At 39.8% G+C, this 13,069-nt stretch overlaps 3 protein-coding genes across 4 annotated transcripts; 1 reads left to right on the top strand and 2 right to left on the bottom strand.

The window, feature by feature from the left end:
• Window positions 1–769: 769 nt before the first annotated feature.
• On the top strand, window positions 770–4,582 carry LOC135617127 (THO complex subunit 7A-like). Of its 2 annotated transcripts, none has more exons than XM_065117062.1 (3): window positions 770–1,009; window positions 3,041–3,662; window positions 4,264–4,582. In XM_065117062.1, the coding sequence occupies exons 2-3, from the start codon at window positions 3,069–3,071 to the stop codon at window positions 4,396–4,398; spliced, it is 729 nt and encodes a 242-aa protein (XP_064973134.1). In that variant the 5' UTR covers window positions 770–1,009; window positions 3,041–3,068; the 3' UTR covers window positions 4,399–4,582. The 2 variants fall into 2 exon arrangements, with proteins under 2 accessions (XP_064973134.1, XP_064973133.1); XM_065117061.1 differs by having other exon boundaries at window positions 3,048–3,662.
• A 1,251-nt stretch (window positions 4,583–5,833) lies between these two features.
• On the bottom strand, window positions 5,834–6,765 carry LOC103991535 (protein MIZU-KUSSEI 1). Its single transcript, XM_009411025.3, has one exon. It carries the CDS (start codon window positions 6,641–6,643, stop codon window positions 5,978–5,980), a length of 666 nt encoding a protein of 221 aa, XP_009409300.1. The 5' UTR covers window positions 6,644–6,765; the 3' UTR covers window positions 5,834–5,977.
• A 1,706-nt stretch (window positions 6,766–8,471) lies between these two features.
• Window positions 8,472–12,170, bottom strand: LOC135617128 (phosphoglycerate mutase-like protein 4). The gene is made up of 6 exons (XM_065117064.1): window positions 11,868–12,170; window positions 11,176–11,226; window positions 10,991–11,101; window positions 10,004–10,135; window positions 9,534–9,609; window positions 8,472–8,959 (listed from the first exon to the last, which is right to left on the bottom strand). Exons 1-6 carry the CDS (start codon window positions 11,955–11,957, stop codon window positions 8,736–8,738), a joined length of 684 nt encoding a protein of 227 aa, XP_064973136.1. The 5' UTR covers window positions 11,958–12,170; the 3' UTR covers window positions 8,472–8,735.
• Between the last annotated feature and the right edge of the window lie 899 nt (window positions 12,171–13,069).

Consider the following 13,069-nt stretch of genomic DNA (forward strand, 5'->3'; position numbering starts at 1 on the left):
ACCTTGCAGAAGATGGCCAAATATATATATTATTTGTCGATTTTTTGTCAATTATAGTTTTTGTAACAGGATAATTGCTCCAATCTTGAATATTTTTTCAATCAAAACATGCCTAAAGAATCTCATATGTCAAAAGATCTTCCCTGCAAAAATACACAAAATTAGATATTATTTAGTAAAGTCTGATCAGTTAATTACAATATTTTTTAAAAAGTTAGTGTAACTATTCATTCTTAATTTTTTTTCGCAAAATATATCCAAAGAACCTTATCACATATCCCCAAATTATCAGATTCAGATATCTTTTAATAGATTTGGGTTAAATATAAGATTTCAAGAAATATGTTTCGACATATGGTTAATTTACCTGTTTTATTTTAATATTAAAAAAGTATATTATTCCTGGCATCCACCCCTTAGATTTTAATGTCAACAAGTATATTATTCCTAATGAGGCTCGCACGTAGTTATGGTCACGAGTGATGGGTGGCTTGTGTTGGCAACACATGCTTTTGCACTTCCATTCATGTGACCTCGCAAGTAGCCGCGTCAACTCGCGGGTCGATGGACCATAAGGTTCATTTTTCTGCAGTGTTTGTTATTAATGTCGCGATCTGTACCGTAGGATCGTAGGGACAAGCGATTCTACGGTCCAAATCAAGGCTACGAGCCGACCCCATTGTGGGGTCGGATGCATACCGAGGCACGAGTCGAGATCGAGTTTCCCGAGTCGACTCGAGTTTACTAGCTATAAATTACAGAGTCGTCGAAAACGATGATTTCCCGAAAGTCCGACCCGAACGGCGTGCCCTAGCGAAGCAAGCCAAGGCCCCCGCCGCCGACGAGATCCGTCAATCCGGTCATTGCCCACCGCCTTCCGGTGCTCTTGACTGGCCTTTAACGGCCAACGGCCTCCCTTGGTTATTCTTAAGTCTCTGCTGTCGTCTCTGCCTCCGTTGCCGTTGCCCCCGTCGAGATCCGGCCGTTGAAGCCCAGCCACCTCCCTCTGGTACGATCTTCTCATTCCTTCTCCCGTTCGACCACGACTCTCTCCTTTTTCTGGGATGGCCTCCCTCCGCCATCTTACTGCAGACTCCTTTCTCATCCTCACTTACCGCCCCTTCGTTTGAGGGGCGATGGTCGCTGTGAGCAATTGACCATCTGTCGCGTTAAATTGGAATTTATATTACGTTGATTATTCTTTTTCTGTATATTTGATGTTGTATGTGTTCAATTTTTGTGAATATTAAGGTTTGCCCTTTTGTTCAATTGTTCTGTGGAACGAGGGTCAAGACCCTGCTTTTGCGTTAGTTTATAGGCTTTGAGAGGGTATCATGATTATAGTTAGTGAAATAACCCCAAGAAACTGCCAAACAGCCTTCAAGAGACATTTCTTGAATGATGTTATTGGTAATGGAGTATAAGCAAAATCTTTTGGGGTGGCTTCTTATAAATGTTGGTGAGTTAAGTTGTTTCTGTCGTCTGTCTATCGTAGGGATTATATTTGATAAAGGCACGAGAGGACGGAGATTGGTAGTGCCCGACAATGAGTATGCTCGCACGAAGTTTTATGTATCAATTAATATACGTGTTTTAACGTGAAGATATTTAGTGGGTGATGAAGCACATCGTTAGGCAACCAGTGGGCCTTGTTTTATCCTTTCGGGTAATCCTAAAAGATTCTTTGAGGAGAGGAGGTTTGGGGACTTTTATTAGCTTTCCAACTCTTTAACTAATGTGGCCTCATCAATCCCCCCAGTTGAGAGACAAGGGTTTACTGGCCCTACACTTGGCTACATCTAATGTAGCACATCATTAGGATATGATGAGCCCTTGAGGTGTTGCCCATACACAAGGTGAAATTCAAAAGGCACCTCGAAGACAAGAAACTTAGAGGCTCCTGTAAGGCCTTGTCTCTTTAGCTCTCTAGATGTGGAACGTATATGACCTCCTCAGCAGATATATTGGAGTTGAATATGAATTATTATAAATTTCTGCTCAGGTATTTCAGAATGAATGTGACAAACAGTAACCTCTAGAAAAGAGTGTGGTGCTACTTAGTGGAAACAGCAAATTAGAGGACTTAGATGGACTTGATGACCTTTGGATGATACAGATAAAGCAAAATGCTTAATTATCCTCTTTCCTCTAGGATCAGTAGTTTCATGATGTTTTTGACCTTGTCGAAATCTTTGAGAATATTGACAGGTAACTCACATGACAACACTCCTTTTAATGCAATTTAAGATCACCAAGTTATTGTGTCCTTCAATGTATGGCAATTACTAGACCTAACGTCTCAAATGGAGAACAAGTTGTGTCAGGTCATAGACCAATCCACTCAAAACCATTTATCCATGGCCAAGAATGCTTTGCCACCTTAAATACATGACTTGTCATGGCCTTCTTTTTATGTGTGGTTCTCCTCTTGTTCTACATGTGTTCTCATTAGCGGATTAAACCATGCAGAGAAATGCAATTTATTTGTTTTACCACATCTCCGGTGATTAGCAAACTTGATTATGGTTCATTTTTGTGAACTGTGGTTAAAAGAGAGGGATTTTCTAAGTCTAGAAATACATTATTTTAGTTGCTTTCCATATGCATATATATAAGCAACAAAATTGAGACATGGATAATGCTATTGAACAACACCATCAATGCATTTTCCTTGCACCTTAGTCTTGTAAGAAGAACCTTTTTTTAAATCAATAATTTACCTCATGTTCTTGTAGTTGACTAAAGTTTTATAGTCTGTTTGATTTTAACGAGGCTTTGATGGTTTTTTTCCCTTTCTGTGACTACTTTTTTTAGTGCACAAGTATGGAATTGTGGACTTGTCTTAAAATACGAAGATACCATGATGCTTTGCCATTCCTATGCATATGCTTCTATTATCTTCTTTACTGATTCTTAAAATTGTTTCTCGTGTAAGGTTTTATCAGAGATTTAGGAATCATCAATGCAATTTTTTTCTCTCAAAAAATTGGTGGTTCATGTCAGCACCTTATTCTGTATATATCTAACATCTCTGTGCTAGAGTATAGGGTGGCCCTCCTTAAAAGCTGATGTTAGCAAAAGGAAGAAAGGTTGCTGGGAGAGGTGAACCGATGGCTGCTCATTATGCTTTCAATCCACATGAAGATGATGTCATAATTAAACATAGGCTTCTTACTCGCACTACAACCACCAGAGGCGAACCACCACTAAAGAAGCTGCAGAAGAAGTTCATGTCCTTTGCACATGAAATAGAGAAGGACACAGATAATCTTAATGAGTGCGAGAGACTGTACAAAGCATTCTTACAAGAAATATCTACTTTTGAGTTACCACTTCTGAAAAGCAAAGCAGTTGTCGATGCTAATCTCCGAGAGAAGGAGGGTTTCAATGAGCTGCAATTAGAAATCCAGCGGCAAATAATTCAGGCCCAAGTCGATATAGAGGATCTAAAGAAACAGCTTGAGCAGAGCAAGATCGAGAGACAACACAAGGAGGAGTGTGAGGCAATTAGAAAGTTAATTGCTTCACAGCCTCCAAGATCAGAAACACAGAAAACTATATCGGATCTTGAGAAAGAGATTGCTGCTTTGGAGGCAGAAAATACTTCCTGTGTGAGGACACTGGATCTTCGGAAGAAACAGTTCTCTCTTCTGCTGCATGTGGTGAGTGTTTGTTCCATTTTTTCCTTATTAAGTGCTGAGTTGGTTGAATCTAGTAGATGCTACAATGTCTGCTTGCTGATGGTATGTATTGTTGAGTTTCCTATAAAAGAGAAGTTAATAGTCCATAGCAACATCATGCTTGAAATTATTAATATCATCTTTAAAAAAATTCATACAGATGCTGCAAAATGACAATTAATTTTTTGAACTATTTGAAGTAATTGCATTTTTTTATGTTTGCAAAGGCAGATATCTTTAAGATCTACCTGTTCATAATATAACCTTTAGAGTCTTTGATTGTATAATCTTTGGATTGTTCTGGTACTAATTGCCTTCATAAAAAAGTGACATAGTGCATGAAACTTTCATCAATCTTTGGATTTGGGGAGGAGAGTCAAGGTATGCAGTCCTACAAATGGAAAGACTCTTTTCATGATCTTAATCCTGATCATCCAAATCGCAAAGGAGCAGCATTACTGTTGTTTTTTTTTTAAATCATGAATCAATTTAAAAAAAAAATTGAACTCTGAATATTTGAAAATTAGATTGTTTGGTGCTACTGAACTATGAAGCTCATCTTCTGAACAATGCTACTGTGCAGGTTGACGAATTGCAGAACACAATTGAGGATGAACAGAAGAACTCAGTAGAGGAGCTGCGGGCCGTCATTGAAGAGCAGAAGACTAGCATGGAGGATGGCAGTGGCATGGGTTCAGAAGCTATGGCCATTGACTAATTAGTGAGATGCTGAGTTCTTCCGTTGGTGGTCCGGTATGTATTGAGACGCTGAGTTCACAACTGATGGTGGTGTGATGCTGAGTTCTACCTTTGCACTTTGTGAAACTAAACTGCAATCTGAGAAAAGAGCTAAATGGATCAGGATGTATTCAAAACATAAGTTGAATTATCTTTTCCGAGAAGATACCAGTGAGCAATGTCAAGTATAATGTGTCACATGGAGCTCTTCAACAAAATGTGCATGAAGGCTTTGATCCCAACGGGTCTAGACTTGTTTGCACATATGTCATCGGAGAAGCATTCAGGATTTTGAAAGAGTCCGGAAGAAAATGTCAAATTTACTAAAAACTAATCTTTAGTTCATCTTAGACATTAATTTTTTTTTCCTTTAGTACAGTGTATAATTAATGAAATGTATTACCAAAACGTAGACACTTTTAGAATCAATCTTAGAGGTTAACTATTTCCTAGGACTAACTCGAGATCCAACGCAGATGGAAGCATGCGCCGCGAGCGAGCGCATGCGCGCTTCTGCCTCTGTGGTGCCGGCTCAACAATAGAAGCATCATGATGGGATCATATGATCGTGCTGTACACTGCTGTGTAATCCCTGAAAACATCATGATGGAATGTGATAATTATGCTTGCCGACAAGATGAAGTCTCTTATCCAAATCCACACCGATCGGTGTAGAAGAAGAAGAAGAGGCTGATGCCGGTATTTCCATGAACTGACGGGACCTGCCGCTTAATCTCTGAAAGCGCCAACGCCTGGGGAAGCACTTGGGCATGGTGGGTCACATCCACCGAGGAAGCAACGCACCACGATGTGAGTTGGGTCAATCATGCCTCTGCTAGTGGGCGATGGCGACTATGAAGACAGATATCTATCTATGCACATCTGCACAAACTCGAATGCCAATTATGTCGCTCTATAGTGGTGATTCTTCATACGAATTAGAGAATGACAAGTGAGAAGCGTCCCCAGGAAGAATTTTAATGCGTTTCAGCTTGATGTTGTTGAGGGGTGGGAGAGTCGAAAGATGCATTTTTTTGCTTAGTCGTCACTTTGTTGGTGGATTTCTTGCCACCAGTGGCACTGTAGCTGTGCAAAGGAGCGTGATTCCTGTTGCTACATATTATGCTGTTTATAGAAGAAATGAGAAGGTCATCCAAGCTTTTCATTCCCAATCTCAAATGGAAGTTTAACTGCGATCATAACACAATATTATTTCTCTATTTGAACACCAACATAGATAGCCCGATCAACCTGTAAGTAAGTAAATCTATTCTCCTGTCGCATCCCGGTCTGCTTCTTGCTACTCCTTTCCAATTTGGATTTCCTCTCTCTTTAAATATGGAAGAGATCGATCGTACCTGTTTCTGTTCCTCACACATTTGCAGCTATTTAAATGAGAGACGAAGAGTACAATGGAAGAGCAAAGAGTCTGGTCATGTCGGAACAGATTGCACCACAGTCCGTGATGGAGAATGAAAACCAAGTTGATTTCTACATGATACTAGTAGATCGATCTATCTACACAACATGACACGAAGCAGAGAGTTGTTGATTGGAATTCACTTCATCCTCACAAGGAAGATGCTCAACTCCGGGACGCCGGTGCCATCGGGGTTGATCATATACAACGCCTCGGAGTCCTTGGATCCGACCACCCTCTCGAACCGCGCTCTCATGTACGTCAACTCCCCGTCGGCTACGTCCTTCTCCGAGGCATAAGGCAAGACGCCGGCGCCCATGGAGACCCCCCTTAGCAGCTGCATGACGTGCCGCTCCTCGTCGGAGGCCTGCTTCTTCTTCATCGAGTAGCCCGACTTCCGCCCGTTGCAGTACACCGCCCACATGCACTCCTCGACCAGCCTCTTCTTGTGCGTCTTCGTCTCGCTCTCGAGCGCGATCTTGACGAGCCCGGAGGCCATCTCCTTGTGGAGATAGCTGGTGAGCATGGGCAGCTCGAGAAGGAAGATGGGAGCAGACGTGGGGTTTTCCTGAATGGCCAAGCTCACCCTCCCTCTCCGGTACCCGAACAGCGTGATGGTGGCCGAATTGCCGGAGAGCAATGATTTGTTAGGCCGGCCTGCGAGCGCCGCCATCTTGCAACCAGAGGTGAACGCTGTTCTCAACTTGAACATCCGAAAGATCCCCCCGCCGGCCATCTTGGCTCTGCGTTCTGTGGAGCGCCGGAGCAGTGACACAAGCCCTGGTGTCTCCAGCAATGATTGCATTTTTGCTTCAAGGAGAGGTGGTTGTAACGGAGGAAGGAAGGGATGAAGTTGTTTTCCTATAGGAAGGTGGAGACCTCAGTTAGGAGTTATATAGGGTAGAAAGAGAGAGAGGTTTGAGTGTCTTTTGGAATCCTTTTGCTTTGATCAAAGTGAGGGAAGAGGCACTTCCCAAGTAGGAGATGGTGGAAGGGACAAGGTGGAGGAGGTAGGACCGGTTGGGGTTTGTGGGAAGGAAAAGGGAAGAGAAAAAGTGATGGATGGTTGGGCATGAGCATCGTTCGATCATTATTACATGAGGTTTCCATCATGAGTAACATGCTTTTCCTTCTGATCTACATCCCAAAATAATTACTGAGGTAGTGCCTTTTTGTCTCAGCTCATGAGTCTCGAGAAAAGAACATCATGTTCTTCAAGTCTGCTCACAAGTATGGTGTGTGCAAGTTCAATGGCATTCAGTGGAAGGAAGAGGAGATCCATTTGGAGGTTTCTCCATCAAGTTTGTGGTGGTGCTCACATGAAGTTTTTGGAGAACTCTCTTTTCCATTTGCTAATGAATCAATGGCATAAAAATCCTGCATGCTATCATTCAAATGTTTTAGTGGACAGCAGCAACATGCAGGAACTGACCAATGGCCCTAAGAATTGGGAGACAAACAATCTCAAAAGTCACTTACTTCTCTAGTGCTTCAAATTGATGACCATATTAATCAGGAACAAAGACATGAGCCACAAGTGGGTGTCCCCCCAACTTGATGTCTCAGATCACTTCATCCCAGAGAAGAATTGCAGTCCCATCGGTGGGCAACTTTTCAGGACAAATGGAGGTGAAATGAACCAAATATAGTAAAGAGAACAAGGTAAGTCAGTGAGCAGAAACATTTGAAGATGCAGATCAACAATAGATTTATGAGCTTCAGCAGACATGATTCCACCTTTAAAGATTCCTTCGTCCTTTCCGTTCCTTGAACTCTGAACATGTTGCAGACAGTATCATCCGATCGATGTTTCTATAGACTGGAAAATGGTGATACTGCAGATTGTGTCGCAGCACTTGTGGCGGTCGATGTTAAGACTTTGATACTTAATCGGCCTGCCTAGAAAGCGCACATAAAATGTATTCTCAACTGTATACCCTTCAAGAATCATGTGTGTAGCCTCCTTAGATTGATCAGCCATGGCAGGGCTTTTATCTTTAAAGACACTTAAAAGCTTCCAGATTTCTGATGTGATCTGACACAAGGATTTCTAGCTGTGTATTCCATCAGCAGTGCATCTCCACTGAATCATGTCTTCCTCCACATTTAGATGCATTGAGTTGTTGAACAACCTGTAGCTCCAGATGATATCTGAAAGTGAAGGATGAACACATACTATCCTCATGGTTAACAAAGACCTGCAAGATGCATTCATACGGGCGACGGAATAGATCAAACAGATGCAGAAATGTAGATGCTAGTTTTCTGTTTTGTTGACTGGATATTTAAGTACAGAAAGTATCCCTGACATTAGCAATGCCTTTCCAAAGGCTAATCCAAGTGATTGACCTAACATCCAAGCATCACAACCTAAGGTGTTCGCACGATCTTTTGGGAACTCACAAAAAGAATCAAATTCTTTTAGAATATAATCGAAGCAATGAACCTTCCAAGAGAGCATCTAAATGACTCTTGCAGCACTGAGATACAGGAATATCAACTCAATTCTATCTTTGCTTTATCACCTTGTGCAATGAGGTTGATGTTGGGAAGAGTATGAGTTTATTTCAAGGTGCGAATTGATGACACATGGATGAGATGATACTATAAGTTAACAAAATAAAAACAGAGAATTAATGAGCATTCTCATCTATTACCATAATGGTCTCAAAAAGATGGACAGGTTGTAAGAGTAGTAAAGTGAAGAGACAACAGCACAGTGTGTTTATGCAAACAAGAACTTGCACCATACCACATGAGTTAGGTTTCTCACCACAATGACTGCTCATCTAAAAGACATCTAAAGTCAACCTTTCTACAAGGAATGGCTTAATTCATGATCTGTAACAATTTATTCAAAATGTATTTTTTTTATATATTTTTTTCAGAGAAAGATGTCATCCAGAAGTTCTATCACCTCCAAATGCATTGTTGAGCACCCCGATTTCATGAAGATGGCTTATGTCACCCCATGTTTTGATGGTCCAATTGCCACTCTCAGAAATCAGGAACACATTGACCGAGGTATTATGTATCCTCCCATCTGATGACCGTCCAGAAACTGCATGTTTGTGAAGTTCTCTCAAAACTCCACCATGGGTCAGCACAATCACTCTTTCTCCTGAGACGTCATTAACAGCGATAAGCAACTTTCCCAAAATCAAATAATCTCTAGAAAAGAAAATACTGTGGAATATATATCGTGATTTTAATATTTGAATTAAAACAATGGCCCCAACATCTGTTAGATGGTGCAACATGGTTATGCAAAAGCTGTTCTATTTGAACACATTCTGTGGAAGCATGTTTTTCCCGCTTCCACTGAATGTGCAAATTACTCATGCATCTCCCATGGAACATAAGGCTACAGAAACCATACATGGAAGCATGAATGATACACGTGACATGATGGTCGAAGTAAATAATATGTGATTGATGGTTTTTTCAGAATCTTCCAAACACAATGATGAAAATGATTTCTCAACAGCAGGTTGCTAGGCAGTCGAAAGAAATGGACCAAAAGTTACATATTTTAACATTGAAATGGCAGTTACAGATTTTAACAATGAAATGGGTTGGACTATGATCGTAAAATAGCATTTTGAAAATATTATAAAGAAATGCAAATTAGTGTCTCTAATAAGTCGTGCATTCAGAGATTAAAAGGTACAGCTTTCATGTTAAAGAAACTATACCTTGGTGCTTACTAGCTATTTTCTCCAAGCAAGAAACACATCGTTCATTAAGTTGATCGAGACTTTCTCCACCACCCTGAATATAACAAAATAACAGTAAAGAATGAGAAAATTAAAGTCATTTGTGATTTATAATAAAATAAAGAACTGAAAAGCCAAATATAATCATCAAAATCTCATTACCAGTATCATACTTCATTTTATTGATATATTATATCACTGTGATCAGTATTGCCAGACCAATTAATCAAATCTAATCTAATCCCAAACTTTTCAAATGGCCAATCCTAATTTCTATCTCAAGTTAAAACTTAAGATGATGGCATCCCTTCCAATTTTTTTTCGAATTCTATATAATGACTAATAAACAAGCAAGAACATGGCATGAAACCCTAGTAATTGAACAAGATGTAGATGACAATTATTTTAGAATGGGAGAATAATGCTTTTAGTGGCTGATGGAACCATACTGGAATTTCTCCATCTCTTTTGCCTGATAAGAAAATCTTGTAAGCTTCAGGCTTTAGCTTTGCAGCATCACGTAATGTTAAACCCTGAATGTCCCCCAGATGCCTTTCTCTCATTCCTGGATCCAGTATTACCTAAAGTACACAAGAAATCAATTGTTAAAAATAAGAATACTAAAATAATAAAGCCGAATATTGTGGTAATGATCAAAATGTTGCAGACAATCAGTAGATCTAAGTCCTCTGACTATATATAGGTTAAGAAATTTCATGCCATGTTCTACTAGTATCTATTCAACTATAATCATAAAGCCCAGCCAAGGCTCCCATGATACATTATATAATTTCCCGATAATGCATGTATTGTCAGTCCACTTCTTTGGTTCAATAAGCTTCAACTGTAAGATACTTGCTGAGTTCTAAATCTTCATAGTAGGCAGCATACTGGTTAAACTTGATACTGGCTGAAATTTAACATCATATTAACATGAGTTTGTGACAAGCCAAGAAGAGCCAACTGTCTTCAAATTTTGAGGGGTAATATATACGTTAACAGAGACAGCAGTCTTTTTCCATACACATCCCCTAGAGGAGGTATGAAAAAACTTTAGCAAGCCTATCAAAGGATAATCTACTATAAGATTTAGAAGATTAACTTTTTTGGAGAAAAATCTAACTTATGATTGCAAATGTAGCTAAAACCAGCTACAACTCTTTCCCTCAAAAAACACCAGCTAGGAAGTTACTAAAGATTTTTCTAAATTTGGAATAATCTAACATGAAGATATCTGAAGCTCTTATGTTCACCTCTCAGGTAGAAACGAAAAACCAGAGCCAGTAGTACTTTTTCTGTTTTTTTTTTTTTTTGTCTGAAAGGTTCCAAAAAAAATTCAAGTAAATTTTTAATGCATTTATGTGCGAAGTATATCGCAATACTCATTTGATAACAAGTCCAACTAGGTACAGTTGCAAGTTCAGTGTGAGACATACCTCTGGTAAGTTACAAACTTTTGCTATAATGTTTGCAGTTTCAGCAGCTCGCTTCAAGTCGGACGAGTAGATAGCTTGAAATTTAGGCTCTTTGGATAGCCGACCAGCCACCTTGCAGTAATGGATAGAGCATCCCAAAATCAAAAGCACAGGAAAAGAAATCTTCCAGTGAGAGTGTAGCTTACCACAACTGCCTGTTGTCTTCCAATTTCATTTAGTTCTGAGTCCAAATGCCCCTAATAGAAGAATTAATATCACATTTTTAGTAATCTCAATAAATTTTTCATAGGTACCACGAATAATCGGAAGGAATTTATTAAACGAAGATAAGGCAATGCATTAAATTGAACATGTACAGTCAAGGACAACTCTAGCGTGCCATCTTGTATTACTACAATGCTAGCGTGCCACAGCAAGCAATCATTGATGTAAACACTATCGCACGTTCCTAATGGATAACGAAAACATTGCCTTAACATTGTCCATTTTCCCTTTCTTTTCAAGTTCCACCAGGCTATTCAGGAATAATTTTTCACCCTAAATCAAAAGTAAGCTAGGGAGTATATAAAGTTGGAGGAAGAATTCTCAAGTATGAGTGGAAATAAATTCAGCTTTATGAACCAAAGCAAAGGAAATTACTTCCACATCCCTTTCAGAAGTCTTCCCTCAGTTTTCATAAATAAGGCCTACACATTTGAGTAATCAACTAAAAATTTACAATCCCGTATAATAACTAAACCATCTTTCCCTCGATTATCTCAAATTGACAAGAGACTAAAGGATCTATTACCGAAAGATTACAAACAGAGATATTCATATGGACCAAGCATCAAACACATGTCGATCGACGAGTTCCCGAAAGAGTGAGAAAGGATACCTGGACGATTCTCGAGGCATTCCAGCACGTCTCACCGTGGCGAATCACGACGATCTCCGCGAAGCGACCGCGGTCGGCGGTGGAGGCCATGATCGTGGAAGGACGAGAAGGACGAGAAGGGCAAGTGAATTTGCACCTCGAGGTGGTGGTGCCTCCGGAGTCGTCCACGACGCGGTGCGTCCACTCGACGCCAAACGCAACTACAATTCCTCGTTCGCCTGTGATTTGGGGGAGACTCGAGTCGACCGATCTCCGAGAAACGGGGGCGGAGGGCCGGATGGACGGCTAGAGATGGTTTCGATCACAAATCTGGAAGCAAAGCTTTTGGCGGATGCCAATTACCCCGTGGCGGACTTGACGAGAAGGTCAGGCTTAGCCACTTGCTTCCGACAACCGAGTCTTAATGAGCTCATCGATATTTGATGTCAAGTTGACAAGTTAATTCCTACCAATATAACCAGACCAATTTATGCAGGAAAATTAATGGTAAAAGTAATATTAATGATAAAAAATTAATTATTAAAAATAATAATAAAGGATAAGTGATAAAAGATAAAATTCAAGCTTAGAACCTTATAATAAACTATTAACTCAAATTATATTATGGTAGATTTTTATCTAAAACTGTTCATCTTAATTCATAATAATCTTAATAATGCAATTCATATTATTTTAGATTTGGAGGTATGTGTTTGATGTCTATTTTGGACATCATTGATTTATTCTCTAATCAGGTCCGATTCAAACTATATTATTGTGTCATCCCAATTTTAGACTCCGAACCGAATTCTATTTTTCTATTTTATTTTTGGCTATGCATAGTTGTTTCTTCCCGTTGTTGCAGAAATGTAATGTTCCTTCCCTAAGAATGGCATGAGCTAAGATGCTCACACTTTGGCTTTCTTCCACTGTTTCACCTGAATAGGGCTGGCTGTAAACCCATTCGATTGATCTGAATCTGATTTCACAATGTGACAAACAGGCTACAAAATGAACATAGAAGCATGGACAAAATGGTGATGATCCTCTTTCTCAATCCATTCCTTTTCTTCCAAACTTAAGGACAGTAATGATTCAGATCTTCTGTTTAAACCATTTTATAAAAGAAAGCAGAAAAGTGACAGAAAACTACAACTGAGCAAAGACAAACACATAAGAGCCTTCAAGCTGGGTGCTATTGCAGAACACACAAAAGCTTACAG

Source organism: Musa acuminata, chromosome BXJ2-7 (assembly GCF_036884655.1).
Source record: "Musa acuminata AAA Group cultivar baxijiao chromosome BXJ2-7, Cavendish_Baxijiao_AAA, whole genome shotgun sequence".
Lineage (NCBI taxonomy): Eukaryota > Viridiplantae > Streptophyta > Magnoliopsida > Zingiberales > Musaceae > Musa > Musa acuminata.